This window comes from Oncorhynchus tshawytscha, linkage group LG13 (assembly GCF_018296145.1).
Source record: "Oncorhynchus tshawytscha isolate Ot180627B linkage group LG13, Otsh_v2.0, whole genome shotgun sequence".
In the NCBI taxonomy this organism is placed as follows: Eukaryota; Metazoa; Chordata; class Actinopteri; order Salmoniformes; family Salmonidae; genus Oncorhynchus; species Oncorhynchus tshawytscha.
Window position 1 is genome coordinate 46,630,750 of NC_056441.1, and position 27,265 is coordinate 46,658,014.

Genomic DNA, 27,265 nt, shown 5'->3' on the forward strand with positions numbered 1-27,265 from the left:
CCTGTTTCAGACTGTTTTATTTAGTTTGGTGCCTAATGAACAAGACCAGGGGTGTCTGAAATGACACCATGTTGGCTAGTTGCCAAAATACTACACTATGTTGGGAACAGGGAGTCATTTCAGCTTCACCCCGGGTTCCACTGACAAAAGAGATGCTCCCTCTCCTTCCAAGAACACACATGTTCAGGAGAAAAATCAATCCATTTGCACTTGAAACGTATCCTCGCTCTCGCTCTCTCTCTCTCTCAATCACATAAAACACATGCACACATATTCGACACGGATTAAGAAATCGAGAATTTTTGTTAATTTTCTGATGTACATATTCGGCCCTAAACTGATATTACTAAGAGCTAAAAGGATGTAGCATTATTCCAAGATGGCTGCCCACATGGGGTTAACAGTTAGAGGGTACAGCACCCCCACCTTCACAAGATGGACTATCCTCCTTGATGATAAGTGAACCAAACCAGCTCCAACTATTATGATGAGGAAGGTTGGGAGTGGGGAGGCCGGAGCAGTTTGAGTATACAGAGTGCACGCACAATTGACATTCCATTTGGACAGAGTTTGCACTCCATGTAGCCTAAAACCTGCCTGCTTCAGGACAATAGACAAGAGTATGTCACTTTGAACTGCCGGGCCGAGCTAAATGGCAAACAAAACACAAACGGTGGTGTGGGGGAGCAGAGAGGATGATGGGAAAGCAGCCAGTAAAACTCAGTTCTCACTGAGGATGATGGTTGGCAGTCGGGGAATAGAGAGTGGGGGGGCTTTAGGTTATTGGGGTTGAAGTCAATTGGTAACTTGGCATGTCTGTCATAGTTGGCGTAATGGGCAAGTTGCCTGGGGTGGTAGGTTTTGGAAAGTCCTTCCTGTCCCTCACAGGTAGCCCTCCTTGCGGAACTGTTCCTGCAAGATATCCCGGTACTCGTCAAAGCCCCCCTCCACTCGTCGCACGTTCCCGTGCTCACAGACCCACAGCTCTCTGCACACCATCCGGATCAGACGCTCGTCATGAGAGACAAGGACCACCCCACCCTGAGAAGAGGATAGAGTTTTAAAAAAGGGCATATATGCACATTAAAATTTCCAAGTGTTCAAGTGCTATCACTTCCATTGATTGTTTGCCAAATTAAGCTTGTAGTGGCTGTTTAAAGAAAACCGATTTCATGGATAAGTTTTCTCCAGATTTACTCTATTGATTAACATTGTGAGCTAAATAAAGACATTTTCTCAGCGACTTCTAGTTTAATGAACAAGCTTACTTTGAATTTGTTGAGCGCCTTCGCTAGTGCCTCAATTGTTTCCATGTCCAGGTGATTGGTCGGCTCGTCAAGGATGTAGAAGTTTGGGCTGAGAGAGAAAACGTGAGTAAGAGACAAATTATAGCTGCAAGCAGCAATGAAACAGGATGCTGGTTTATGAGCAAGCTGAAAGAGACAGCTGCATTGAAGCATTATACATTCTTGTACATTTAACAATTCAAAATACTGTGCAAGTGTTCACTAAATACACTGCTCAAAAGAATAAAGGGAACACTAAAATAACACATCCTAGATCTGAATGAATGAAATATTCTTATTAAATACTTTTTTTCTTTACATAGTTGAATGTGCTGACAACAAAATCACACAGAAATTATCAATGGAAATCTAATTTATCAATCCATGGAGGTCTGGATTTGGAGTTACACTCAAAATTAAAGTGGAAAATCCCACTACAGGCTGATCCAACTTTGATGTAATGTCCTTAAAACAAGTCAAAATGAGGCTCAGTAGTTCTGTTCCTAGTGTTATCAGGGCAGTATATTTCTTATTTACAAGGTAAGTTGGTTGAAAACAAGTTCTCATGTACAGCAACGACCCGTGGATGAGTTACAGGGGAGAGGAGAGGTTGAACAAGCCAACTGGAAGCTGGGCATGATAATTAGGTGGCCGTGGTGGTATGAGGGGCCATTAGGGAATTTAAGCCGGACACCGGGTTTATCACCACAACTCTTGCAACAACTACCATGGGTTCTTGAAAAGGCCACAGAGACAGTTTAGCATTGGAAGGATAGAGAAATGTCATCCCATTATTAGACATCATGGTCAAGTTGTATACTGCTTGTACTAAAACCAATTTACAACCATAAAATTACCATCTGACATTGTGAGAAATCATGTGTGAAATATTGGGGTCATGAAGTGTAATAATGAAAAGGCATTACCAAGGCATGGTCATCTGAGCGAAGGCCACCCGGCTCTTCTGCCCTCCTGACAGACTGGCCACCGGCCGAGTTGCCAGCTCACCGGTTATCCCATAGCCACCCAGTTGGTGCCTGTACTCCTCCTCGTTACGACCTGGTAGGGAGGGACGAGGAGAGAGCGAGAGAGAGAAAAGGGGTTACAAATTACAAAGATTGCAGGGTATAGATGGGTTGGTTGTTAAGCAACATTGGCCCAAACAGACAAGGTTGGTTTAGATTGTTGTCAGCACGTAAAATAGATTTAGTCTCCAATGTTTATTGAAAACAAATACATTTGCTCACTTGCCTCTCAAATACATCTTTACAGTTGTTGGTTAGCTAGCTAGCAAATGTGAGTCATATTAGCATATACAGTGCCTTGCGAAAGTATTCGGCCCCCTTGAACTTTGCGACCTTTTGCCACATTTCAGGCTTCAAACATAAAGATATAAAACTGTATTTTTTTGTGAAGAATCAACAACAAGTGGGACACAATCATGAAGTGGAACGACATTTATTGGATATTTCAAACTTTTTTAACAAATCAAAAACTGAAAAATTGGGCGTGCAAAATTATTCAGCCCCTTTACTTTCAGTGCAGCAAACTCTCTCCAGAAGTTCAGTGAGGATCTCTGAATGATCCAATGTTGACCTAAATGATTAATGATGATAAATACAATCCACCTGTGTGTAATCAAGTCTCCGTATAAATGCACCTGCACTGTGATAGTCTCAGAGGTCCGTTAAAAGCGCAGAGAGCATCATGAAGAACAAGGAACACACCAGGCAGGTCCGAGATACTGTTGTGAAGAAGTTTAAAGCCGGATTTGGATACAAAAAGATTTCCCAAGCTTTAAACATCCCAAGGAGCACTGTGCAAGCGATAATATTGAAATGGAAGGAGTATCAGACCACTGCAAATCTACCAAGACCTGGCCGTCCCTCTAAACTTTCAGCTCATACAAGGAGAAGACTGATCATAGATGCAGCCAAGAGGCCCATGATCACTCTGGATGAACTGCAGAGATCTACAGCTGAGGTGGGAGACTCTGTCCATAGGACAACAATCAGTCGTATATTGCACAAATCTGGCCTTTATGGAAGAGTGGCAAGAAGAAAGCCATTTCTTAAAGATATCCATAAAAAGTGTTGTTTAAAGTTTGCCACAAGCCACCTGGGAGACACACCAAACATGTGGAAGAAGGTGCTCTGGTCAGATGAAACCAAAATTGAACTTTTTGGCAACAATGCAAAACGTTATGTTTGGCGTAAAAGCAACACAGCTCATCACCCTGAACACACCATCCCCACTGTCAAACATGGTGGTGGCAGCATCATGGTTTGGGCCTGCTTTTCTTCAGCAGGGACAGGGAAGATGGTTAAAATTGATGGGAAGATGGATGGAGCCAAATACAGGACCATTCTGGAAGAAAACCTGATGGAGTCTGCAAAAGACCTGAGACTGGGACGGAGATTTGTCTTCCAACAAGACAATGATCCAAAACATAAAGCAAAATCTACAATGGAATGGTTCAAAAATAAACATATCCAGGTGTTAGAATGGCCAAGTCAAAGTCCAGACCTGAATCCAATCGAGAATCTGTGGAAAGAACTGAAAACTGCTGTTCACAAATGCTCTCCATCCAACCTCACTGAGCTCGAGCTGTTTTGCAAGGAGGAATGGGAAAAAATTTCAGTCTCTCGATGTGCAAAACTGAGAGAGACATACCCCAAGCGACTTACAGCTGTAATCGCAGCAAAAGGTGGCGCTACAAAGTATTAACTTAAGGGGCTGAATAATTTTGCACGCCCAATTTTTCAGTTTTTGATTTGTTAAAAAAGTTTGAAATATCCAATAAATGTCGTTCCACTTCATGATTGTGTCCCACTTGTTGATTTTTCACAAAAAAACAGTTTTATATCTTTATGTTTGAAGCCTGAAATGTGGCAAAAGGTCGCAAAGTTCAAGGGGGCCGAATACTTTCGCAAGGCACTGTTGTGACAGTCAAAACACCTCAAGAACAAGATAAAACTAGCTGAAAAGAGCTACCTACGATTCCTCACGACAGCTTCATGTCATTTTTGCGAGCTATCTGGCCATCCAGAATCACAACACACTGCCTTTTGCACCATTGAAGCGTGTGCATTGTCTTTGTGACGTTGTCAGCTATGCCATCTACAGGGATCCGTAACAACCACCAGGGTCGTGTTCATTAGGGTAGGCAACAAAAAAACAGGGCATTTCTTATTGGACCAAGTCCAGGTAGTCATGTTCCAATCAGTTTCCTTTGCATTTGGTGCCTAATGAACACAGCCCAGGCTTTGATAATAATAAGTATTGGTATGTTTTGGTGGTGGTGGTCACCTGGGAATTTGTTGAGTAGCAGCTCAATTGAACACACATTGAGGTCCAGTTGATCCACGTGGTGCTGACTGAAATAACCGATCTTCAGGTTCCTGAGCGAGAAAGGGAAATAAAGCTGTCGTTTACTTCCCTGCACGCACACCCACTAGCAGCAGAGGAACATGGGTGACGTCAAGCATGGAACCTCACCGATGGGCGTGTCTGATGCCGTTGACCGGCGTTAACTCTCCCATCAGTAGCTTGAGCATGGTGGATTTACCCGCCCCGTTCTCACCCACCTGAGTGAGTGAGAGAGTGAGAGTGAGAGAGAGAGAGAGATCGACTGTAGGTACTACTTTATCAGTTGGAAGGTTGCACAGAGCGTTGTCTGTGGAAGTGTTTCACAGATTTAAAGTACAGTATTAAAGGATGCACAATATATCAGTGACCCGATGTGGGGGCGAAGATATGTTCTTACTAGCCTTATGAACATAGAAACTTGTTTGTAGTTCAGATCTGTGCTAGGATGGTTAAAAATAGCCATAAAATGAAAAAAATGTCTGAATCAGTCGATATTGCAAAGAAAATATTGGCATCAACCCAGAATGATCACATCTGTGCACCCCTAACTATTAGCAGTGCATGTGATTTAGAACTAGTCATCAGGATTGAGAGCAGTGTGATTAATACGTACGATGCAGATGCGAGACTCCAGGTCTGCAGACACAGACAGCTGTGTGAAGAGGCGCTGGTCAGTGTTATAGTAGAACTCCACCTCATCCAACTGGAGCACCGGGGGAGACAGCTTCTCAAAGTTATCAGGGAACCTGTGGACAGACGCACGTACGCACGTTAGCGCTCAGATTAATATGAGAATTGAAACCTGACTTCATTCGGGACAGGAGGAGCGGTCTCTTACTTTAAGGTGACTTCGGTTTCCTTCTCCAGAGGTTTGAGTTCAGGCCTGCAGGAGACAAGAGAAGAGTAGTGAGGGAATGGAAGACGGATGACAACAATAGATATTCTTAACAATGACCATTACCTGTGCACAGGCAAACAAACACGCAGAGGTCATCATGCATTGGCAAGATGGAAGTTATCCTTTACAATGAATTGGACTTTCAGGCTGTAATTCCCAAGGGAGCACGACATGAGAGAAAGCAGGGTGGGGCGCATGTTATCTTATTTTGAAATAGATGGTTACTCACAGTTTTTCTAAGAGCTTCAGTTTGCTCTGCACCTGTGCCGCTCTGTTGGCGTTGTATCTGAACCGGTCGATAAACACCTGGCACACAGAGGGAGGGGATCAATCCACAATTATAATGTATAGTAATAAGACATTATAATATATATTCTAATAGGCATAACAAGATATAAAATAAACAAACACTAATCAGCAAAGATAAATGTTGACAAAGTGCATTGTTATTACGCTTGCCATAGGGATTTTAGTTTGTCTGTATGTACGCAGGACGGTGTGTGTAAGCCAGTGTGTGGGCTCCTGACCTGGATGTGCTCTCTGTACTGAAACTGGGCCTCGTACTCCCTCTGCTGGTTCTTCAGGCGGTCCTCTTTGGTCTTGACAAAGTTCTCGTAGTCGCCGCGGTAACTCTCCAGCCGCTGCGAGTGCAGGTGGATGATGTCAGTCACCACGGCGTTGAGGAAGTTCCGGTCGTGGGACACCACCAGGATGGTGGTCTGCCAGGTCTGTGGGGGGCAGAGGAGTTAAACAGGCCATATGGAAGTTGAACTTGTTGCTCATGCTTTATCTCTCCATCCTCCCAATGGAGGATTCGTTCACTTCAATTCACTGAAAATAAGTGGTATAAGAAATATGGTGGTAACTCCACCTAGCCAATGCCTCCACCAATCCAATGTAGATTTGTAGAAAGTATTGAAAGACTGCACACAATTTCATAAGTGGTGAAAGCAAACAATCCATTTGAAGCTAACCATGTATGCGTCACTGATGGGTGTGCCCCTCCTGCCAATTTAGCAGAGCCTCTTTTTGTTGTTGCCGGACCCCTTTTTGGCTCAAGAGCACCCCCAGAGGCAGAAGTTGACAGCAAATCAGAATTACCCACCCCAATCTAGCAATGCAAACTTCTATTTGTTCCCATTCTTCACCCTTCTCCCTGAAATGTCCACTCATTCACAGCCCTTGCCTTGGACTGGTTTAAGAAATATGACAGAAAGCCCCTCTAGTCCACGCTTGCCCATGCTTTCACCAATCCAATGCTTTTAAATACTGTAGTAAGAATGTGCACACTTTGGGGAGAAGGAACCCGATTGGATTTGGCATGCAATGTCAAGTGTGTCGGTAAGCAGGAGTAACCTACCTGCAGGTAATTCTCCAGCCAAAGAATGGCTCGGACATCCAACATGTTGGTGGGCTCTGAGACAGAAAGACAGAGACAGTCAGTCAAAAGGGCGTTTTGCACTGACTATTGGACACCGTCAAACTGTTCAAAGATACTCAATACAAAAATACTTAGTGGTTTAATCACTCACCGTCAAGTAACAAAAGATCAGGCCTAAAAAAAGGAATGTAAAATACACACATTATTTGGAGAGTTGAAGTGTGCCTTACAACATTTAGCAGAGCCACATTTGTCTTCATAAACTGTCTGCTGAATTGATGGTCTATAAATTGAGATTCGGGAAACAGCTCATAAGAGTTATAAATGTACATCAATATTGTAAAATAATCTCTGTCCTTGTATTTTAATTGGGTAGACTGTCCTTTGGATAAAAGAAGTGACAAGGAGAAACTCACTTGGCAAAGAGAGCTCTAGCCAGAGCTAATCTCATCCTCCAGCCTCCAGAAAACTCCCTGTGAAGAGAACACCGAGAGATCAGTTAATCACATCCGCGCGCACGCACACACACACACACACGCACACAGTAACTTACTTGGTTGTCTGCGTTTGCATTTTAGGAGAAAAACCTAAACCACATAGGATGATTGAAGCTCTGTGTAAAAGAGAGAAACATCAATCAATCATCTCATTAAATCAGAAAATGCATGCACCCTGGCTACAATTCTACTGCATAGTCATCGGTTTAAGAAACACCATTGACAGTATGTATTAATATAAATGAACTGCTAATAGTGATGCACTGATACTTTCCTTGCAAAAAACAAAACGATAGTTAATGAAGACAAATGTGTCTGTCGAATTGATGGTCTATAAATTGGTCTATAAATTGAGAAATTCCTTACAAAAAAAACCCTGGTACCGATATTTTCTTAGCCAAACCCACCCGATACCGATATTTTCCTTGACAAAAGCGCACCGCAACCGATATTTTCACTGACAAAAAAAACCCAGATACCGATATTTTCTTTGACAAAAAAACCCTGATACCAATATTTAACATTTTTGCAGCCTTTTAAGCATTCCAGTACAGTTAAATAGTTAACACACATGGACGCAGCGGTCTAAGGCCCTGCATTTCAGTGCAAGAGGCGTCACTACAGTACCTGGTTCGGATCCAGGCTGTATCACACCCAGCCATGACTGATTGGCCCAGCGTCGTCCGGGCCGTCATTGTAAATAAGAATTTGTTCTTTATTTAACTTGGCAAGTTACTTAAGGTTACACACACACTACCCTTAACAAAAAGTTATTTTGTTGGCATTTACATATGTCTCCATTACCAGTAAAACATAATCAAAACCTATGGAACGCTGTTTGGGTCTTTGTGTGTCAAAAAATATACTATTTAACACTGTCAAATAACACTATTTGACGTGTAAAATAAGCTTGTTGACCAATCAAGACCTGAATATGACTGCACGTCACATAATACATTTATGCATCCATACATGTTTTACGTAGTTATTACACTATCACTCGTATTTCATGTGTCACAACGATTCATCGACACGTATGCTATGATGCTGGTAAAGTTGTCTCGCACACCTACATTACTGGTCATAAAAGAAAGATAGCTTCCCCAAAAACTTAGCAAAACGACAATCTGTTTCAGTAGCTACAGCTACCTAGGTAACTATATAGCTAGGTGTCATCTAAAATAACCCTCATTTATAAGACAGTTCTTATTTGATTAATGGTGGTCAGACCCATCTATGTTAAATTAGCCACATTAAGGATTAGCCACACTAGTGGACTTTGCAGTTAGCCTTCAAAATAAAATTTTGGCATAAGTTTACTATTTGTATTAATTTAATTTCACTTTTATTTTGAAGGCAAACCGCAGATTCCACTTTATGCCTAATCCTTATTGTGGCTTGCTTCACAACACAAAGCTAGCTGGCTGCTTATAACATTAGCTTTGGGCAATTTTCATGATCTGAAGTTCAATTTCAATAGGTGAACAACAAGTACCTACCAAGCTAATACTTAGTCACAAGGATTCCTAAATCATTGCTAAGAATAATGAAAATGACAGTTTCTACTGGTCAGAAGTTGCAGTCAAACAAATAATTTATCAACGCGGTATTGTAAACGCATCGTTCATGGCCAGTGTGTGCTTGTTTGCAGACTTTTGTTGTACAGCTTTGACAGTGCTACTGTATCTTTTTTGACATGCAAAGATTCAAACGGTGTTCCACAGTATGTATGTCGTGAAGCTAATAGCAGTGATGCTATTACTGTAGGTAGGGTGACATCTGAAAAATAGCACACTTGGTAGGGTGTACCAAGTGTGCTCGTTCAGTCGGCGAAAGCAAACATCACCCACGACAGAGAACGGTTGATTGTCAAGGGCAATGAAGTCCATTATCTTGGCATTAATGGATTTCGCCTTTGAGTTGTCTAGCTGAATTGTTCACACTCTTTCAAATGACTGCTGGACTTGTTGACTGCTCAATCCACACAGCAGACATTTTGTGGGCTAGGTATGGAATGCTATGTGGTAGTGGTGAGGTAGGGGTTTGAGGACACACAGTGTGTTATGAAATCTGTAAATGTATTGTAATGTTTTTAAAATTGTATAAACTGCCTTAATGTTGCTCGACCCCAGGAAAAGTAGCTGCTGCTTTGCATTGTGGGCTGTGTAGCGCAAAATTTGACGTGGCGTTATTACGTCACGTTATATAGGTACGCACGGTAGCTTTGACATCGACTTTTAACATGGCTGTTAAACTCATCATCGGCCAATACCGATGTTGGCATTTTTAGCTAATATCGTACGATTCCGATATGTTCAGCGATATATCGCGCATCCCTAACTAACGTAACAAACACAGATATATTATATACAGACATGTTAACTGTAGCTCTTTACCGGGCAGGTGCCTTGTCTGCTTCAATCTCCTCCAGTTTAGCATAGATCTCCGACAGTCGAACAGTTTCCATTCCTTCAGCACTAACATGGAATAGAATAAACTGCGAGTTAAGTGACTGTTGCAGTTTCAAATCTAAAATTCCTGCAACAATAACATTTAAGTCTGCCAGGATTGACTCCTTCCAATATGAGCCCTCCGTTGCCAACTTCGGGGAGAATTTGGGTAAGTAAGACTGACGTACGTTCCGTTGGCTATGCGCGCATTGAGCAGGCGTTCCTCTGTCAGGAGACCCTCCCGGACCGTGTCGCTTTCCAGCACGCTCTGAAGTGCCCCTGTGTCGTCTCCAGCGACCTCCTGCTCCACGTGCAGGATTGTGATGTGGGCAGGGACACGCAGGCTGCGGCTCGCCAGCATCTTTAGCAGCGTGGTCTTCCCCAGGCCGTTGCGGCCAATCAGGCCATAGCGGCGACCTGTTGACAGAGATAGCTCCGCCCCCTGCAGCAAAGACCTGGAAATACAGAGCAAGAGAGAGACAAGTTGCTTGCATATTGCTTTATGGTAGAGACTACGAAGTGTCTCAGTCTCTCGCCTACTCTTTGTCTCTCTAGTATTAAGAAATTACATAAAATTGTAATTACACAGTAATAACTTGATTTACTCAGTTTGTGATTTATTTAAACAAGCACTGCTACTCACCATTTAATATCAGGTAGTTGTGTTGAATTCTTAAGTCATTTGCAGAAAGTAGCGACCATATCCACAACAATGCCTTTTACATGCAAGGTAAATACCGGTGGAAACGGTGTCCAGCTAACAACATTGCATGATGCTAATTAGAATGAATCACCTGCTCCAGTGCTGGATACAGTAGGAGAAAGAGCAAGTATGGTTTCATCCCAAATGGCACCTTATTCCCTATATGGCGCACTACTATACTTTTGGCCCTTGTCAAAAGAAGTGCACTTAATAGGGATGGGGTGCCATTTGGGATGAAGCCTAAGGGTTAAACCCTCACCTCTCGCCAAACGACACGTCAAAGTTCTCGATGCGAATATCGTAGCTGCGATTCTTCCCGGACAAGTCGACGCGACTGTCTTTCTTGCTACTGGCCTGGCTGGCTGATGCCTCCTCCAGTACCCTGAGACAAACAGAGACAGAGGGGATAAGGACAGAGTGAGACAGACACAGAGGGACACAAAGAGATAAAGTACAGAGAGCAAATACAGAAGGTGTAAGAGGGAGAGAGAGATGAAACATCAGTCTGACAGTATTACCAAACTTCATCACACATTGGTGAATGGAAAAGTGTATTTTGCTATCGCAATACCAAACCAATGATCAGTGGTGTAAAGTACTTAAGTAAACATACTTTCAAGTACTACTTAAGCCATTTTTTGGGGGGCATCTGTACTTTATTTACACACACACACACACACACACACACATATATATATATATATATATAGTACCAGTCAAAAGTTGACACCTACTCAATCCAGGGTTTTTATTTGTACTATTTTCTACATTGTAGAATAATAGTGAAGACATCAAAACTATGAACTAACATGTGGAATCATGTAGAAACCAAAACAATATTAAACCAATCAAAACATTTTATATTCTTCAAAGTAGCCTCTCTTTTCCTTGATGACAGCTTTGCACTCTTGGCATTCTTTCAACCAGCTTCACGAGTTAATCACCTGGAATGCATTTCAATTAACAGGTGTGCCTTGTTAAAAGTTACTTTGTGGAATGTCTTTCCTTTTTAATGGGTTTGAGCCAAATCAGTTGTGTTGTGACATGGTAGGGGCGGTATACAAAAACATTACCTTATTTGGTAAAAGACCAAGTCCATATTATGGCAAAAATAGCCCAAATAAGCAAAGAGAAACGACAGTCCATCATTATTTTAAGACATGAAGGTCAGTCAATGCAGAAAATGTCAAGAACTTTGAAAGAGCAGACTCAAAAAACCATCAAGCGCTATGATGAAACCGGCTCTCATGAGGACCGCCACAGGAAAGGAAGACCCAGAGTTCATTAGAGTTACCAGCCCTTGAAATTGCAGCCCAAATAAATGCGTCAGAGTGTGCAAGTAACAGACACATCTCAACATCAACTGCGTGTCCTCATCAACTCATGCATTAACTCATGCTCTGGAACGCGGAATCCCCAAAGACATGGTAAATCTTGCAGAGGCCCATCCTCAGTAGAACACACACAGATGAGCATTCTAACAACCCCTTATTCTGTTTCATAATACAACCTTTAGTTGCAATAACAGCATTATTAACAATCTTGTCATTTCCACCATATGAGTCCAAATTTGAGATTTCTGGTTCCAGCCGGCGTGTCTTTGCGAGACGCTGAGTAGGTGAATGGATGATCTCCGCATGTGTAGGCACGGAGGTGGTGGTTTTGCTGGTGACTGTCACTGATTTATTTAGAATTCAAGGCACACTTAACCAGCATGGCTACCACAGCATTCTGCAGTGATACGCCATCCCATCTGGTTTACGCTTGGTGGGACTATAATTTTTTTTTTTTTTTACAGGACAATGACCCAACACACCTCCAGGCTGTGTAAGGGCTATTTGACCAAGAAGGAGTGATGGAGTGCTGCATCAGATGGCCACAATCACCCAACCTCAACCAATTGAGATGGTTTGGGATGAGTTGGACTGTAGAGTGAAGGAAAAGCAGCAAACAAGTGCTCAGCATATGTTGGAACTCCTTCAAGACTGTTGGAAAAGCATTCCAGGTGAAACTGGTTGAGAAAATGCCAAGAGTGTGAAGCGCTGTGAAGGCAAAGAGTAGCTACTTTGAAGAATCTAAAATATATTTTGAATGAGTAGGTGTGTCCAAACTGGTATTGAACATACATTTTTTTGTACATTCCACAAAATCAAAAAAAACGTATACATACAAATGACAACTTACAGACACATACAATGAATACATCTCTTCTGCCTAGACCCGCATGTTCACCCCCCCATCCCGATTGCCTGCATTATCGTGTCACTTGGCCTTAAATTATACCAACTTGTTTTTCCTCAGGCTATTTCATTAAGAAATCCTTAGATGTTTTCCACTGTGTCAATGATGGCGGATTGATTGACGTCTACGTTTTTAGTAACCTTATTTTTTTCTTCTCAGTGATGAGAAAAGTATCGTGCATCTCACTACCTCCCCTGTATGTAATGTCTTGAAATATGCCGACAGATGGATTAAAAGTACATTTAAACTAATATTTCTAGCTCCGCTCACAACTTTCAAACTTAATAGCATTCCCAGATAGCAGTCTTACTATAGACAGGACTCTGTTGTGCTGTAGAATGTGAACTGTGTCTCGTATAATATATTCTATACATTAGTTTATACTGAATTAATTTAGTTAGTTATGCTCCAACTTCCACTCCATTTTGTACTAACAAAACATTTTGTTCTTTTTAAATCTTGGTTCCAATCATTTACATTTTTTTCTAATAGGTTGTCAGTTGGATATGCTCTCTGCAAGGTTTAGTGTCTCTTTCCTATCATATGAACATCCTTTACTTACTCATAAGATTCCCTCAAGGTTGTTCTGATGTCCAAAAGATTGCAAATCGAAATTGTGTTGCAATTTAAGTTTCATTGTATTCCAAACTATCTACACTGAACAAAAGTATTTAAAAAACAACATGCAACAATTTCAAACATTTTACTGAATTAGAATTGATAAGGAAATCAGTCATTTGAAATAAATTCATTAGGCCGTGATCTATGGATTTAACATGACTGGGCAAGGGCACAGCCACGGGTGGGTCTGGGAGGGCATAGGCCCACCCACTGGGGAGCCAGCACCAACCAATCAGAATACATTGTTCCCCACGAAAGGGCTTTATAACAGAGAAATACTCCTCAGAACCCCCACCCTATCCCTCCGGTGAAGAAGCCAGATGTAGAGATCATGTGCTGGCATGGTTACACGTGGTCTGCAGTAGTGAGTCCGGTTGGACATAATGTAAAATACTCTGAAACGATGTTGGAGGCAGCTTATGGTAGAGAAATGAAAATTCAATTATCTGGCAACAGCCCTAGAGGACATCCCTGCAGTCAGCATGCCAATTGCACACTCCCTCAAAACTTGAGACATCTGTGGCATTGTATTGTGTGACAAAACTGCACATTTTAGGGAGCCCTTTTATTGTCCCTGCACAAGATGCACCCGTGTAATGATCATGTTTAAACAGCTTCTTGATATGCCACACCTGTCAGATGGATTATCTTGGCGTAATGCTCACTAACAGGGATGTAAACAAATTTGTATGCAACATAAAGAAATAAGCTTTTTGTGGGTATGGAAAATATTTCTGAGATGAATTATTTCAGCTCATGCAACCAACACTACATGTTGCTTTTATATTTTTGTTCAGTTCAAAATTACTTTTTACATTTTGTCATGGAAAAAAATGTATTTCCTGTTACAAAGTCATTTAAGGTTTCCATTCCTTCGGTTTTCCATGTGAAACAATTAAAAAATTGGATGAATTCTGAAAAGCTATCCAAGGATTATTCCATAAAGTTCTGATTCTGGTTCTTGTAAAATATATTTCATTTTCTTCCATATTGTTATAATATTCTTAATTAAGAAGTTGTTACTGTTCTTTATCCTTTTTATATATTTCACAACTTTTACATTCCCAAAGACAATAATGTACTTTTTACGGCATACGTTTTCCCTGACACCCAAAAGTACCTGTTACATGTTGAATGCAAAGCAGGACAAGAAAATGGTCCAACTCACACTTCTCAAGAGAACATCCCTGGTCATCCCTACCGCCTCTGATCTGGAGGACTCACTAAACAGAGAACATTCCTGGTCATCCCTACCGCCTCTGATCTGGCAGACTTACGAAACACAAATGATTAATTTGTAAATGGTGTCTGAGTGTTGGTGTATCCCTGTCTATCTGTAAAAATAAAAGAATGTGCCATCTGGTTTGCTTAATATAAAGGAATTTAACATATCTACTTTTACTTTTGATACTTAAGTATATTTAAAACCAAATACTTTTATTCAAGTAGTATTTTACTGGGTGACTTTTACTTGAGTCGTTTTCTATTAAGATATCTTTACTTCTACTCCAGTATGGCAATTGGGTACTTTTTCCACCATTGTCAATGATAAACTGTTTGCATAGTCTTCGGGTATAGATGAAAAGCATATGAAACTCACAGTGGATTAGTCGTTTTTTGCGAATCCCGTTCATTCCTTCTCCCTTGTTTTTGCTTCAGCTTGGCTTCGGCCTTCTCTAGCTTCCTCGCGTCCACAGTCTGAGGTGGTGGGTGTGTGGAAGAAGACAAAGTGGATGAAGTTGACAGGAGAATAACATAGCTACAGGGCTGACTTGAACCTTCGACAAAAAACATAATACACAAGAAGCTACAATGCAACAAAAATGATTCTAAAATACTTTACTGTATTCTGGCCCCTCTTCATCATCCAGATCCCTTGGACATCGTTAGTGACAGATACTGAGGCGAGAAAGACAGAAAGAGTGGAATGAGACGCAACAATAAGTCAGGGAGGATATTAAAAAGACATGGGAGAGGGGGTAGGAAGGGTAGAGAAAATAGGAAGTACGAGCAGTAGTGGACGGGAAAGATGTATAATAAAAAATTTAAAAAGTGTTTTTTTAAAGGCTAAAAACAGATTACATGTCAACAGGCTACCAAAATTAATATCAAACATTGACCGTAAAGCAAACAAAGAGGAATACCTAAGTCCCTCTGCAGACAAGGGACTCACCACACTCTGCAGATATCTGAGACAACCGCACCGGAGCGTCGAGCAGCACTTGCTTTGAAGCGGCATGGCCGTTACTCCTGATGGGAAAGACAAGTATATTTTTGATGAGTTGGCAAGTGGAAATACATAAAATATTAGCTTTTGGTGTGTGACAATTAGTCTTTGTGTTGTATATTGGTTGTGAAAGAGGTCTCTGGGTCCAATCTCCACCCGGCACAGCCAGAGGAGGACTGGTCACCCCTCATAGCCTGGTTCCTCTCTAGGTTTCTTCATAGGTTCTGGCCTTTCTAGGGAGTTTTTCCTTGCCACCGTGCTTCTACACCTGCATTGCTTGCTGTTTGGGGTTTTATGCTGGGTTTCTGTACAGCACTTTGAGATATCAGCTGATGTAAGAAGGGCTTAATAAATACATTTGTTTGATCAGTGTTAAGGTTGTGTGTGTGTGTGTGTTGCACTTACAGTTTAAGAGTGTTGAACATCTGCTGACAGATGTCCCGAATGTCATCCTCGTTTTTACAGTCAGCCGACGACCCCTGCAACAGCCCTCCAATTGCATCATACACCTCCTCTCCATCCTCAAACTCCACCCCTCCACAGTCCAACACACCTATCACAGAGGAATGCCACATGCTAGAAATCAGGGGAGCATTTAGAAGGATGCAGCTTTTAGAGCCTTCAGATAGAGAAATGCTAATCATGTGGCCCTCTGACATGTAGAATAAGGAAACACGTTGGCTATAGAGCTCTGTAACTACCAATTGGATACCACGAAATTGGGGAGAATGAATGAATAGTCATTCATTCTCCCCAATTTCGTGGTATCCAATTGGTAGTTACAGTCTTCTCTCATCGCTGCAACTCCCAAATGGACTTGGGAGAGGCGAAGGTCGAGAGCCATGCGTCCCCCGAAACATGACCCTGCCAAGCCGTACTGCTTCTTGACACAATGACCACTTAACCCGGAACCAGCCACACCAATGTGTCGGGGGAAACACTGTACACCTGGCGACCGTGTCAGCGTGCATGCGCCCGGCACAGGAGTCGCTAGTGCGCGATGGAACAAGGACACCCCTGCCGACCAAACCCTCCCCTAACCAGGATGATGCAGGGCCAATTGTGCGCCACCCCATGGGTCTCGCCAGTCGCGACAGAGCCTGGACTCAAACCAGGATATCTAGTGGCACAACTAGCAACTGCGATGCAGTGCCTTAGACCACTGCACCACTTCATGAGATTTCTAACTGCAAATTTCAGCTACTGAACATGGCTCAGGATCAATCTTACCTGTAGATTCTCAGACAAAGTAACACACTGAGGGACACTACGCAACATGTTATCATGAAGCAGTCTTGTAATCAGCTAGACTTAGCCTGGTTCCAGATCTGTTTGTGCTCTTGACAACTCCATGCGCTGGTGTACAAAGATTTTTGGTGTCCATTACTGGGGGTTACAGGAAACCCCCACACAAACCACAGGCATAGATTTTTCACCTCAAGTTCAGTGGGGCAAAAAAGTATTTAGTCAGCCACCAATTGTGCAAGTTCTCCCACTTAAAAAGATGAGGCCTGTAATTTTCATCATAGGTACACTTCAACTATGACAGACAAATGAGAAAAACAAATCCAGAAAATCACATTGTAGGATTTTTAATGAATTTATTTGCAAATTATGGTGGAAAATAAGTATTTGGTCAATGACAAAAGATTCTCAATACTTTGTTAAATACCCTTTGTTGGCAATGACAGAGGTCAAACGTTTTCTGTAAGTCTTCACAAGGTTTTCACACACTGTTGTTGGTATTTTGGCCCATTCCTCCATGCAGATCTTTTCTAGAGCAGTGATGTTTTGGGGCAACACAGACTTTCAACTCCCTCCAAAGATTTATGGAGGTTGAGATCTGGAGACTGGCTAGGCCACTCCAGGACCTTGAAATGCTTCTTACGAAGCCACTCCTTCGTTGCCCGGGCGGTGTGTTTGGGATCATTGTCATGCTGAAAGACCCAGCCACGTTTCATCTTCAATGCCCTTGCTGATGGAAGGTGGTTTTCACTCAAAATCTCACGATACATGGCCCCATTCATTCTTTCCTTTACACGGATCAGTCGTCCTGGTCCCTTCGCAGAAAAATAGCCCCAAAGCATGATGTTTCCACCCCCATGCTTCACAGTAGGTATGGTGTTCTTTGGATGCAACTCAGCATTCTTTGTCCTCCAAACACAACGAGTTGAGTTTTTACCAAAAAGTTATATTTTGGTTTCATCTGACCATATGGCATTCTCCCAATCTTCCTCTGGATCATCCAAATGTTCTCTAGCAAACTTCAGACGGGCCTGGACATGTACTGGCTTAAGCAGGGGGACACGTCTGGCACTGCAGGATTTGAGTCCCTGGCGGCGTAGTGTGTTACTGATGGTAGGCTTTGTTACTTTGGTCCCAGCTCTCTGCAGGTTATTCACTAGGTCCCCCCGTGTGGTTCTGGGATTTTTGCTCACCGTTCTTGTGATCATTTTGACCCCACGATGTGAGATCTTGCGTGGAGCCCCAGATCGAGGGAGATTTTCAGTGGTCTTGTATGTCTTCCATTTCCTAATAATTGCTCCCACAGTTCATTTCTTCAAACCAAGCTGCTTACCTATTGCAGATTCAGTCTTCCCAGCCTGGTGCAGGTCTACCATTTTGTTTCTGGTGTCCTTTGACAGCTCTTTGGTCTTGGTCATAGTGGAGTTTGGAGTGGGACTGTTTGAGGTTGTGGACAGGTGTCTTTCATACTGATAAGAAGTTCAAACAGGTGCCATTATTACAGGTAACGAGTGGAGGACAGAGGAGCCTCTTAACGAAGAAGTTACAGGTCTGAGAGGCAGAAATCTTGCTTATTTGTAGGTGACCAAATACTCATTTTCCACCATAATTTCCAAATAAATTCATTAAAAAATCCTACAAAGTGACTTCTGGATTTTTTTCCTTCTCATTTTGTCTGTCATAGTTGATGTGTACCTATGATGAAAATTACAGGCCTCTCTCATCTATTTAAGTGGGAGAACTTGCACAATTGGTGGCTGACTAAATACTTTTTTGCCCCACTCTGTTAGAAATGTCCGTTTCAGGAAAAAGGCATTTCTAAGATGCTTCTTCGTTCTCAATTCGGTGAAAAGGGTGTCACCAAAAACAGGTTAGTTAAATTCATGGTGGCAGTTTCTATGGTTATATCACATATAGCATTGGCTTGCATAACTACTTCTAACTTCCTTCATACTGTACAAAGAGACACAAAAATGGTATCCACGACTTCCTCTGACTCCGGGGAAGATAAAGTAGGGCCCTATGAGTTCCGTGAGGTGGAAAATGAGGACGGAATCGCGGAATTTGGACATAAAAATGGAATCAACAGTAAAACGTGGAATATTGCAGAATTCTCCATAATTTGGCTGAAATGTATTAATAATCACAAGTAGGCCCAATTATTGTAGTAACCAGCCAAGTCGTCAAAAAAACTCAAATTCAACCCTAACCCCTAAATTCAGAGCAGAGCAATACCCAAAGGAATATCATGAGTCAGGGATAAGCTGTTTTGCAAATTGTCAACATACTAATGATTGGAGGCGTAAAAATCCTTGTGAGGACTACTTAAAGTCTAAAGCCCATGTGAAGAACAAGGAAAAGCACCGTGTTAAAACAACCATTACCAGTGTAATGAGCATCAGCAGATTCAAGACGATCATTTATTCAGGACTTTGTGACTGTGTGCGCCGAGTCCCTAAGAAAAGCGAAGAAAGCTACGGCCGTTTCTAGTGAAGTATTGCAAACAGGGAGGAGCGTTGCCCGAAAATCACAGCAGCCTCCGTCAAACTCACCTGCCCCGTATGTTTGACCGACATATGACTGCCGTTCGACAGAAGATCAGTGGGAAGAAGTTTGCCGTGGTTGTTGACGAGACAACAGATGCAGAGGGATTGCAGCGTTCTAAACATTGTCATTGGTGAGTTGAACTTAACCTATTAATATACAGTTGCAATAACCTACATTTACATTCTGCAATGTGAATTGTCCACATGCAAATTGTGTTATTGCAAACGACGAGCTACCATGGTGAAATACAGCGATGCATAATGTCAGCAGTCTGCCTCTCCATCTAGTTAACTATCGCTGTATCTATATTGTGTTAACACTTATTTAGTCACAATATTATTTTAGGTTAAAACAAAGTTGTTCCTTATCTTTCATTGCAGGTGTTGAAAACCAGTACCAGAAAACCAGTACTTTCTGGCATTTTCATGGACAGATGCAACTTCTCAATGTTTTTCCCAAGCAACACTAGCCTCCCTCCACAGCAACGATCTGAACCTGAATGATGCCTGGGAAGTGGTCACAGATAATGTCTCCTACTGCCTGAAGACATACAAGGAGGTTCTGAGTGATGCCCAACAGTGTCCATGTAACCTGTCTCTGCCATGTCATCAATCTGGTGGGTGAGACCTGGCAGCGCTACAAATACTTCTCTGAAGTTGCATCTCTTGTGACATGGATGAGATCTGTCTCCTTCAAGAAGCCTGACAGAAAGAGAAGATAGGTGAGCTTCCTCATTATGAAGGAGTTTGTGCAGGCCAAGGCTCCTCCTGAAGCAGTGACCTCCAGATGGAATAGCTGGTTTGAGGCAGCATGTTCATCTGTAGAGTTTTTGTTGGCAGAAAAGTAATCATCCCAGGCAGTCACAAACATCCTCAGCCAGCTGGAAACAGAGAAGGTGCAGGCCCTCACTGTTAAGATAAGCTTCCTCTCGGACAGCTGCTCCAAACTGAAGACAGCTCTGTCAATCCTGTAAGGAACCCACCGTCCCACAGCAGTGTCTGCTTACAATGTCATGGAGGATCTGGGCTCTTACCCAGTGAATGGAACGGGAAAAACATGTGGGTATGGAGCCAAGACAGATGAGCTATTGAGAAAGATGGGGATTGGAGAGAGGTGCTTGACCATCTCCATGATGCATTCCACTTGGCCTTCAAAGTTGTCAAAGCACTGGGACATACATCCAGTCAGAGAGGTCTACAGGCTGGCTAGGGTGTTCGATCCTAGGCAGGCTCCAGCCATGGAAAAGCAGATTGAAGCCTACACACAACTGAAACCCATGGCAAGCCCTTCAACAGAGCTCAGTAAAGAATGGATTGCCTATCAGTACTGTGTCCAGGGAGACCTCATCTGCTTTGGAGCTTGCTGATTACTGGAGGGGCCTGAGTGCAAGATTCCCAACAGCTGCAGAAGTTGAAGTGCCCTACAGTCAGCTCAGTCGACTGTGAGAGGAGTTTCAGCAAATACAAGACTCTACTCACAGACAAGCGAGGCTCTCACCGAGCTCAACACAAAGCGGCTGACAATCATGTACTTCAATAGAGATGTCTGTGATAGATGGAAATGGACAGACATAGGAGCTCATAAGGTAGTCCCATAGAGTTTGCCTATTGCTGCATTATTTCCTAGATTCTTGCATGAATCTTTTTTTCATTGTAAATGAAACACTTATGTGAAGCACTTTATATTACAAAAAACAATGAATGCAAGTTACACAAGTGTAACTTTTGGTTTTGCCTATTTCTTGCTGCGTTGTTTCCTAGATTCTTGCATTACTTTTTTTCATTTATAATGAAACACTTAGTAGAACTCTGTATTGAAGCACTTGCCTTGATAAAAAGAATAGTGCAATGTATTGCATCATTACACATTGGCTGTTATATCTTATACAATGTTTGCTGTTTTATTTATTCACATTATTAGACACACTATCTGATGATCAAATGTGCGTAAATCACAGAAATCAGAAAAAAGGTTATTTCGGGGGGAAAAAGGAGTTCATAGGGCCCTAAAGAGGGCCTTACTGCCAAAATGCTGAATAATCCCTTTAAACCACATTAGGAGACATTTTGGGTGTAGTTACCCTTTAACCATGAAGAGTCTATGCCTGGGGGGGGTTCTACTAAGCAATATAGCATTGTTTTATGGTCATACTAAGGTTATTTTTGCTATTTCATTTGGAATTTTAAGACCCCTTATAGTATCAAAAATATATATATTTTTGTTATATGTATTTAACTCTTTATTTTTGGCACTAAACAGTCCCTTATATACACTTCCATTAATTTTTTCAACTGGTATCGGGGACTTTGAGATGAGCAAAACAACCGACATGTACATGTTTGTGAGAGTCTCACCTTTGCACAGAACGGTCATATTAGTGTTTAATCCAAACTATACGGACGCTACAGACAGAAGTTGGCAGATCGGCTGTACCGACTTCAGATGAGTTCCAAGACGCTCCAGACAATTTTGTGAGAATACTGATTTTAATGATGTTTCATGGTCTGACAAACACCACTCTAGCTCTGCGAAATAGGCAGATGCAGTGAATAGAGACGCAACCAATGCAACAAAAAAAAGACATACTTTTGGTATTTTTCATGTAGTCTTTGGATACCTGCTCATCGAATATCTCATTCCATTAATATGGAGTTAGTCCACCCTTTACTGATATAACAGCCTGCAATGTTCTGGGAAGGCTTTCCATTTGCCACAAAGTCCCATCATTGGAACTAAGGGGCCTAGCCCAAACCACGAAAATAAGCCCCTGACCATTATTCGTCCTCCAACAAACTTTACAGTTGGCACTATGTATTCGGACAAGTACTGTTCTCCTGGCATCCGCCAATCCCAGATTTGTCCAGTGAACTGCCAGATGGTGAAGCGTGATACATCACTCCAGAGAACTCGTTTCCACTGTTCCAAAGTCCAATCGAACTTTACACCACAAATGCCGACACTTGGCATTGCACATGGTGATCTTAGGCTTGTGTGCAGCTACTCGGCCATTGCTCCCAAAGAACAGTTCTTGTGCCGATGTTGCTTCCAGAAGCAGTTTGGAACTAGTGAGTGTTGCAACAGAGGACACAACTCGGTGGTCCTGTTCTATAAGCGTGTGGCCATCACTTCTTGGATGAGCCGTTGTTGCTTCTAGACGTTTCCACTTAACAATAACAGCACTTACAGTTTACTGGGGCAGCTCTAGCAGATTAGAAACTTGACTAAATTACTTATTGGTAAGGTGGTATCCTTTGACGGTGCCACGTTGAAAGTCACCGAGCTTGTCAGTAAAGCCATTCTACTGCCAATGTTTGTCTATGGAGATTGCATGGCTGTGTGCTCAATTGTATACACCTGTCAGCAACGGGTGTGGCTGAAATAGCCAAATACACCACTTTGAAGAGGTGTCCACATACGTTAGACTTAAATTAAATTCCTCAATCTACACACAAAACCACATAATGACACTGCAAAAAGAGCTTTAGAAATTTGTTCAAATTCATTAAAAACACAAATCTGAAATACCTTTTTTACATAAGTATTCAGACCCTTTGCTATGAGACTAATTGAGCTCAGGTGCAACCTGTTTCCATTGATCATCCTTGAGATGTTTCTACAACTTTATTGAAGTCCACCTGTGGTAAATTCAATTGATTATTTGGAAAGGCACACACCTGTCTATAATAAGATCCAACAATTGACGTGAAAGTTAGAGCAAAAACTAAGCCATGAGGTCGAAGGAATTGTACGTAGAGCTCCGAGACTGGATTGTGTCGAGGCACAGATATGGGGAAGGGCACCAAAAAAAAATTCTGCAGCATTTCAGGTCCCCAAGAACACAATGGCCTCCATCATTCTTAAATGGAATAAGTTTGGAACCACCAAGACTCTTCCTAGAGCTGGCCCCCTGGCCAGCCTGAACAAACTGGGGAGAAAGGCCTTGGTCAGGGAGGTGACAAAGAACCCAAAGGTCACTCTGACAGAGCTCTAGAGTTCCTCTGCAGAGATGGGAGAACCTTCCAGAAAGACAACCATCTCTGCAGCACTCCCAATTAGGTGTTTATGGTTGAGTGGCCAGACGGAAGCCACTCAACAGTAAACGACACATGACAGCCCACTTGGAGTTTGCCAAAAGGCAAGAAACAGGTTTCTCTGGTCTGATGAAACCAATATTAAACTCTATGGCCTGAATGCCAACATCACATCTGGAGGAAACCAAGCACCATCCCTATGGTGAAGCGTGGAGGTTGCAGCATCATGCCGTGGGGATGTTTTTCAGAGCCCGGACTTCAACCCGATCGAACATCTCTGGAGAGACCTGAAAATAGCTGTGCAGCGACAATCCCCATCCAACCTGACCAAGCTTGAGGATCTGCAGAGAAGAATGGGAGAAACTCCCCAAATACAGGTGTGCCATTCTTGTAGCTTCATACCCAAGAAGAATAGAAGCTGTAATCGCTGCCAAAGGTGCTTCAACAATGCGCTGGGTTAAGGGTCTGAATACTTATGTAAATGTGATATTTCTGTTTTTACTTTGTCATTATGGGGTATCGTGTGTAGATTGATGAGGGGCCTCTGCATGACTCCGGAGGCGCCGCAATTGTCATAACCGCCATTTGGAGCCAGCGACCAGATTTTTGGATTAAGCATTAATTGGCTTTTAGTCTAAATTAGTTTACGGAGATACGGGCATATTTATTTTTATTTCAACCTTTATTTTTAACTAGGCAAGTCAGTTAAGGACAAATTCTTATTTTACAATGACGGCCTACCCCGGCCAACACCTCCCCCAACCCGGATGACGCTGGGCCAATTTAACGCCCTATTGGAATCTCGATTGCGGCCGAGACACAGCCCGGGATTGAACCAGGAACGGTAGTGACACCTCTAGCATTGAGATCCAGTGCATTAGACCGCTACGCCACTGGGAGACACCACTCGAAAGTTTGGAAGTGTAAGTGTATACTCGTCAGACGTCATGATACTTTATCAGTGTCCACCAAATTTGAGGGTTGAGGGGGGATAGGGTGTGTCTTAAGTGTTTGGACCGCACACCATGAAATCTGAAGAGTATTCACTTGTAGGGCAAGGGGCGAGGAATTTATTTTTAAATGGACCGCCCTTGCCAGGACATTTGTCACTGTTAATCCCGCGATAATTGTGTTTTCAGCCACCGGTAGCTTGTGTGAGCTTTATATGCGCTACAGTCAAATATGATTGTATGTCTAATTACACTGCTCAAAAAAATAAAGGGAACACTTAAACAACACAATGTAACTCCTAGTCAATCACACTTCTGTGAAATCAAACTATCCACTTAGGAAGCAACACTGATTGACAATACATTTCACATGCTGTTGTGCAAATGGAATAGACAACAGGTGGAAATTATAGGCATTTAGCAAGACACCCCCAATAAAGGAGTGGTTCTGCAGGTGGTGACCACAGACCACTTCTCAGTTCCTATGCTTCCTGGCTGATGTTTTAGTCACTTTTGAATGCTGGCGGTGCTTTCACTCTAGTGGTAGCATGAGACGGAGTCTACAACCCACACAAGTGGCTCAGGTAGTGCAGCTCATCCAGGATGGCACATCAATGCGAGATGTGGCAAGAAGGTTTGCTGTGTCTGTCAGCGTAGTGTCCAGAGCATGGAGGCGCTACCAGGAGACAGGCCAGTACATCAGGAGACGTGGAGGAGGCCGTAGGAGGGCAACAACCCAGCAGGACCGCTACCTCCGCCTTTGTGCAAAGAGGAGCACTGCCAGCAGGCCACAAATGTGCATGTGTCTGCTCAAACGGTCAGAAACAGACTCCATGAGGGTGGTATGAGGGACCGCCATCCACAGGTGGGGGTTGTGCTTACAGCCCAACACCGTACAGGACGTTTGGCATTTGCCAGAGAACACCAAGATTGGCAAATTCGCCACTGGCGCCCTGTGCTCTTCACAGATGAAAGCAGGAGCACACTGAGCACATGTGACAGACGTGACAGTCTGGAGACGCCGTGGAGAACGTTCTGCTGCCTGCAACATCCTCCAGCATGACCGGTTTGGCGGTGGGTCAGTCATGGTGTGGAGTAGCATTTCTTTGGGGGGCTGTGCTCGCCAGAGGTAGCCTGACCGCCATTAGGTACCGAGATGAGATCCTCAGACCCCTTGTGAGACCATATGCTGGTGTGGTTGGCCCTGGGTTCCTCCTAATGCAAGACAATGCTAGACCTCATGTGGATGGAGTGTGTCACTAGTTTCTGCAAGAAGAAGGCATTGATGCTATAGACTGGCCCGTCCGTTCCCCAGACCTGAATCCAATTGAGCACATCTGGGACATCATGTCTCGCTCCATCCACCAACGCCACGTTGCACCACAGACTGTCCAGGAGTTGGCAGATGATTTAGTCCAGGTCTGGGAGATCTGGGAGGAGATCCCTCAGGAGACCATCCGCCACCTCATCAGGAGTTGTAGGGAGGTCATACAGACACATGGAGGCCACACACACTACTGAGCCTCATTTTGACTTGTTTTAAGGACATTACAAAGTTGGATCAGCCTGTAGTGTGGTTTTCCATTTTAATTTTGAGTGACTCCAAATCCAGACCGCCATGGGTTGATAAATTTGATTTCCATTGATCATTTTTGTGTGATTTTGTTGTCAGCACATTCAACTATGTAAAGAAAAAAGTATTTAATAAGAATATTTAATTCAGATCTAGGATGTGTTATTTTAGTGTTCCCTTTATTTTTTTGAGCAGTGTATATTAATTATATAATTATTAATATGCCTACTGTATGATAGCTAGCAAATTAATTAGCTAACTAACGTTAGCCTGCCTAGTTACTTCTTAAGAAGGAAACACTTTTATTTCTACAATTTCCAAAAGCTAACCAAACATTACTTTTATGGGACTTTTGTCGATTAGTTGCACAATTTCTAACTTATTTACATTAGTTTTTACTTACACTTGTATGTTGACTACATGTTTTGTTTTCTTAGCGGATGTACAATCATCGCGAATTGAATTATGGGGCGTTTCAGGCCCTGAAGTGAATATGATTGTACACGCAAACTCCATTAAAAACGAGGGCTGAGCGGCTTACTTTGCATACTTCCCTTGCTTGGCTAATCATTTGGACCGACGATATATGGCCGAGGGGATACCCCCAAGGGCTGAGGGTTTAGCGCTGTCTACTTTGAGTTTGACACGCAGTCCCGGTTCATATCCAAACCACCAACCTCCCCCCCCCATACACTGATAAATGAGCCAACCCCTCTCCTTGTTCAGGTTTAGGCTGAGGTTGTTTTAACTCTCGTTTTGTTTTGCGACTTTGGGCCCATGAAAATCGCAATATTACTAACTTCATTTAATTATTATTATTGCATGCCGGTAAACGTAGACATTTTGTTGGCTATTAATTGAAGGCAATAAATTGGCTAGCCTAGCTCATCTGGTTAGTGGTTCAAATAGGCCGATTATTAGCTAACTACCGGCATGTTACGTGTAGGCTAACGTTAAATAGTCTCCCCCTTGACTGTGCCTCAATGCTGTGTGGGACGGCTATGCTAGCTAACGTTACTTCGCGTGGCAAAGAAGTCGTCCGCCACTCATCAAGCCCGTGGCATTTTAAAGTGTACGGGATCCACACACCATCTCCATTAATTTACAGTCTCTTACCCGTGATATATTCGAACACTTCGGTGTCAATTTCGGGAAACTCGCTCTTCAGAATATCCACGTATGTCGCCATGATACACCGGCTCTTCCACAAGAACAGCGCATGTGCACACAATGTGTGTCAAGGCAT

At 42.7% G+C, this 27,265-nt stretch overlaps 1 protein-coding gene across 1 annotated transcript; it reads right to left on the minus strand.

Annotated features, from left to right (window-relative positions):
* LOC112265014 (ATP-binding cassette, sub-family F (GCN20), member 3) lies at window positions 1-27,265 on the minus strand. The gene is made up of 21 exons (XM_024441999.2): window positions 27,136-27,265; window positions 16,079-16,226; window positions 15,620-15,696; window positions 15,290-15,345; window positions 15,047-15,144; window positions 10,844-10,966; window positions 10,070-10,336; window positions 9,828-9,908; window positions 7,488-7,547; window positions 7,351-7,407; window positions 7,086-7,108; window positions 6,914-6,969; window positions 6,081-6,281; window positions 5,783-5,859; window positions 5,494-5,538; window positions 5,269-5,401; window positions 4,785-4,873; window positions 4,596-4,687; window positions 2,213-2,345; window positions 1,269-1,356; window positions 1-1,041 (listed from the first exon to the last, which is right to left on the minus strand). Exons 1-21 carry the CDS (start codon window positions 27,206-27,208, stop codon window positions 883-885), a joined length of 2,136 nt encoding a protein of 711 aa, XP_024297767.1. The 5' UTR covers window positions 27,209-27,265; the 3' UTR covers window positions 1-882.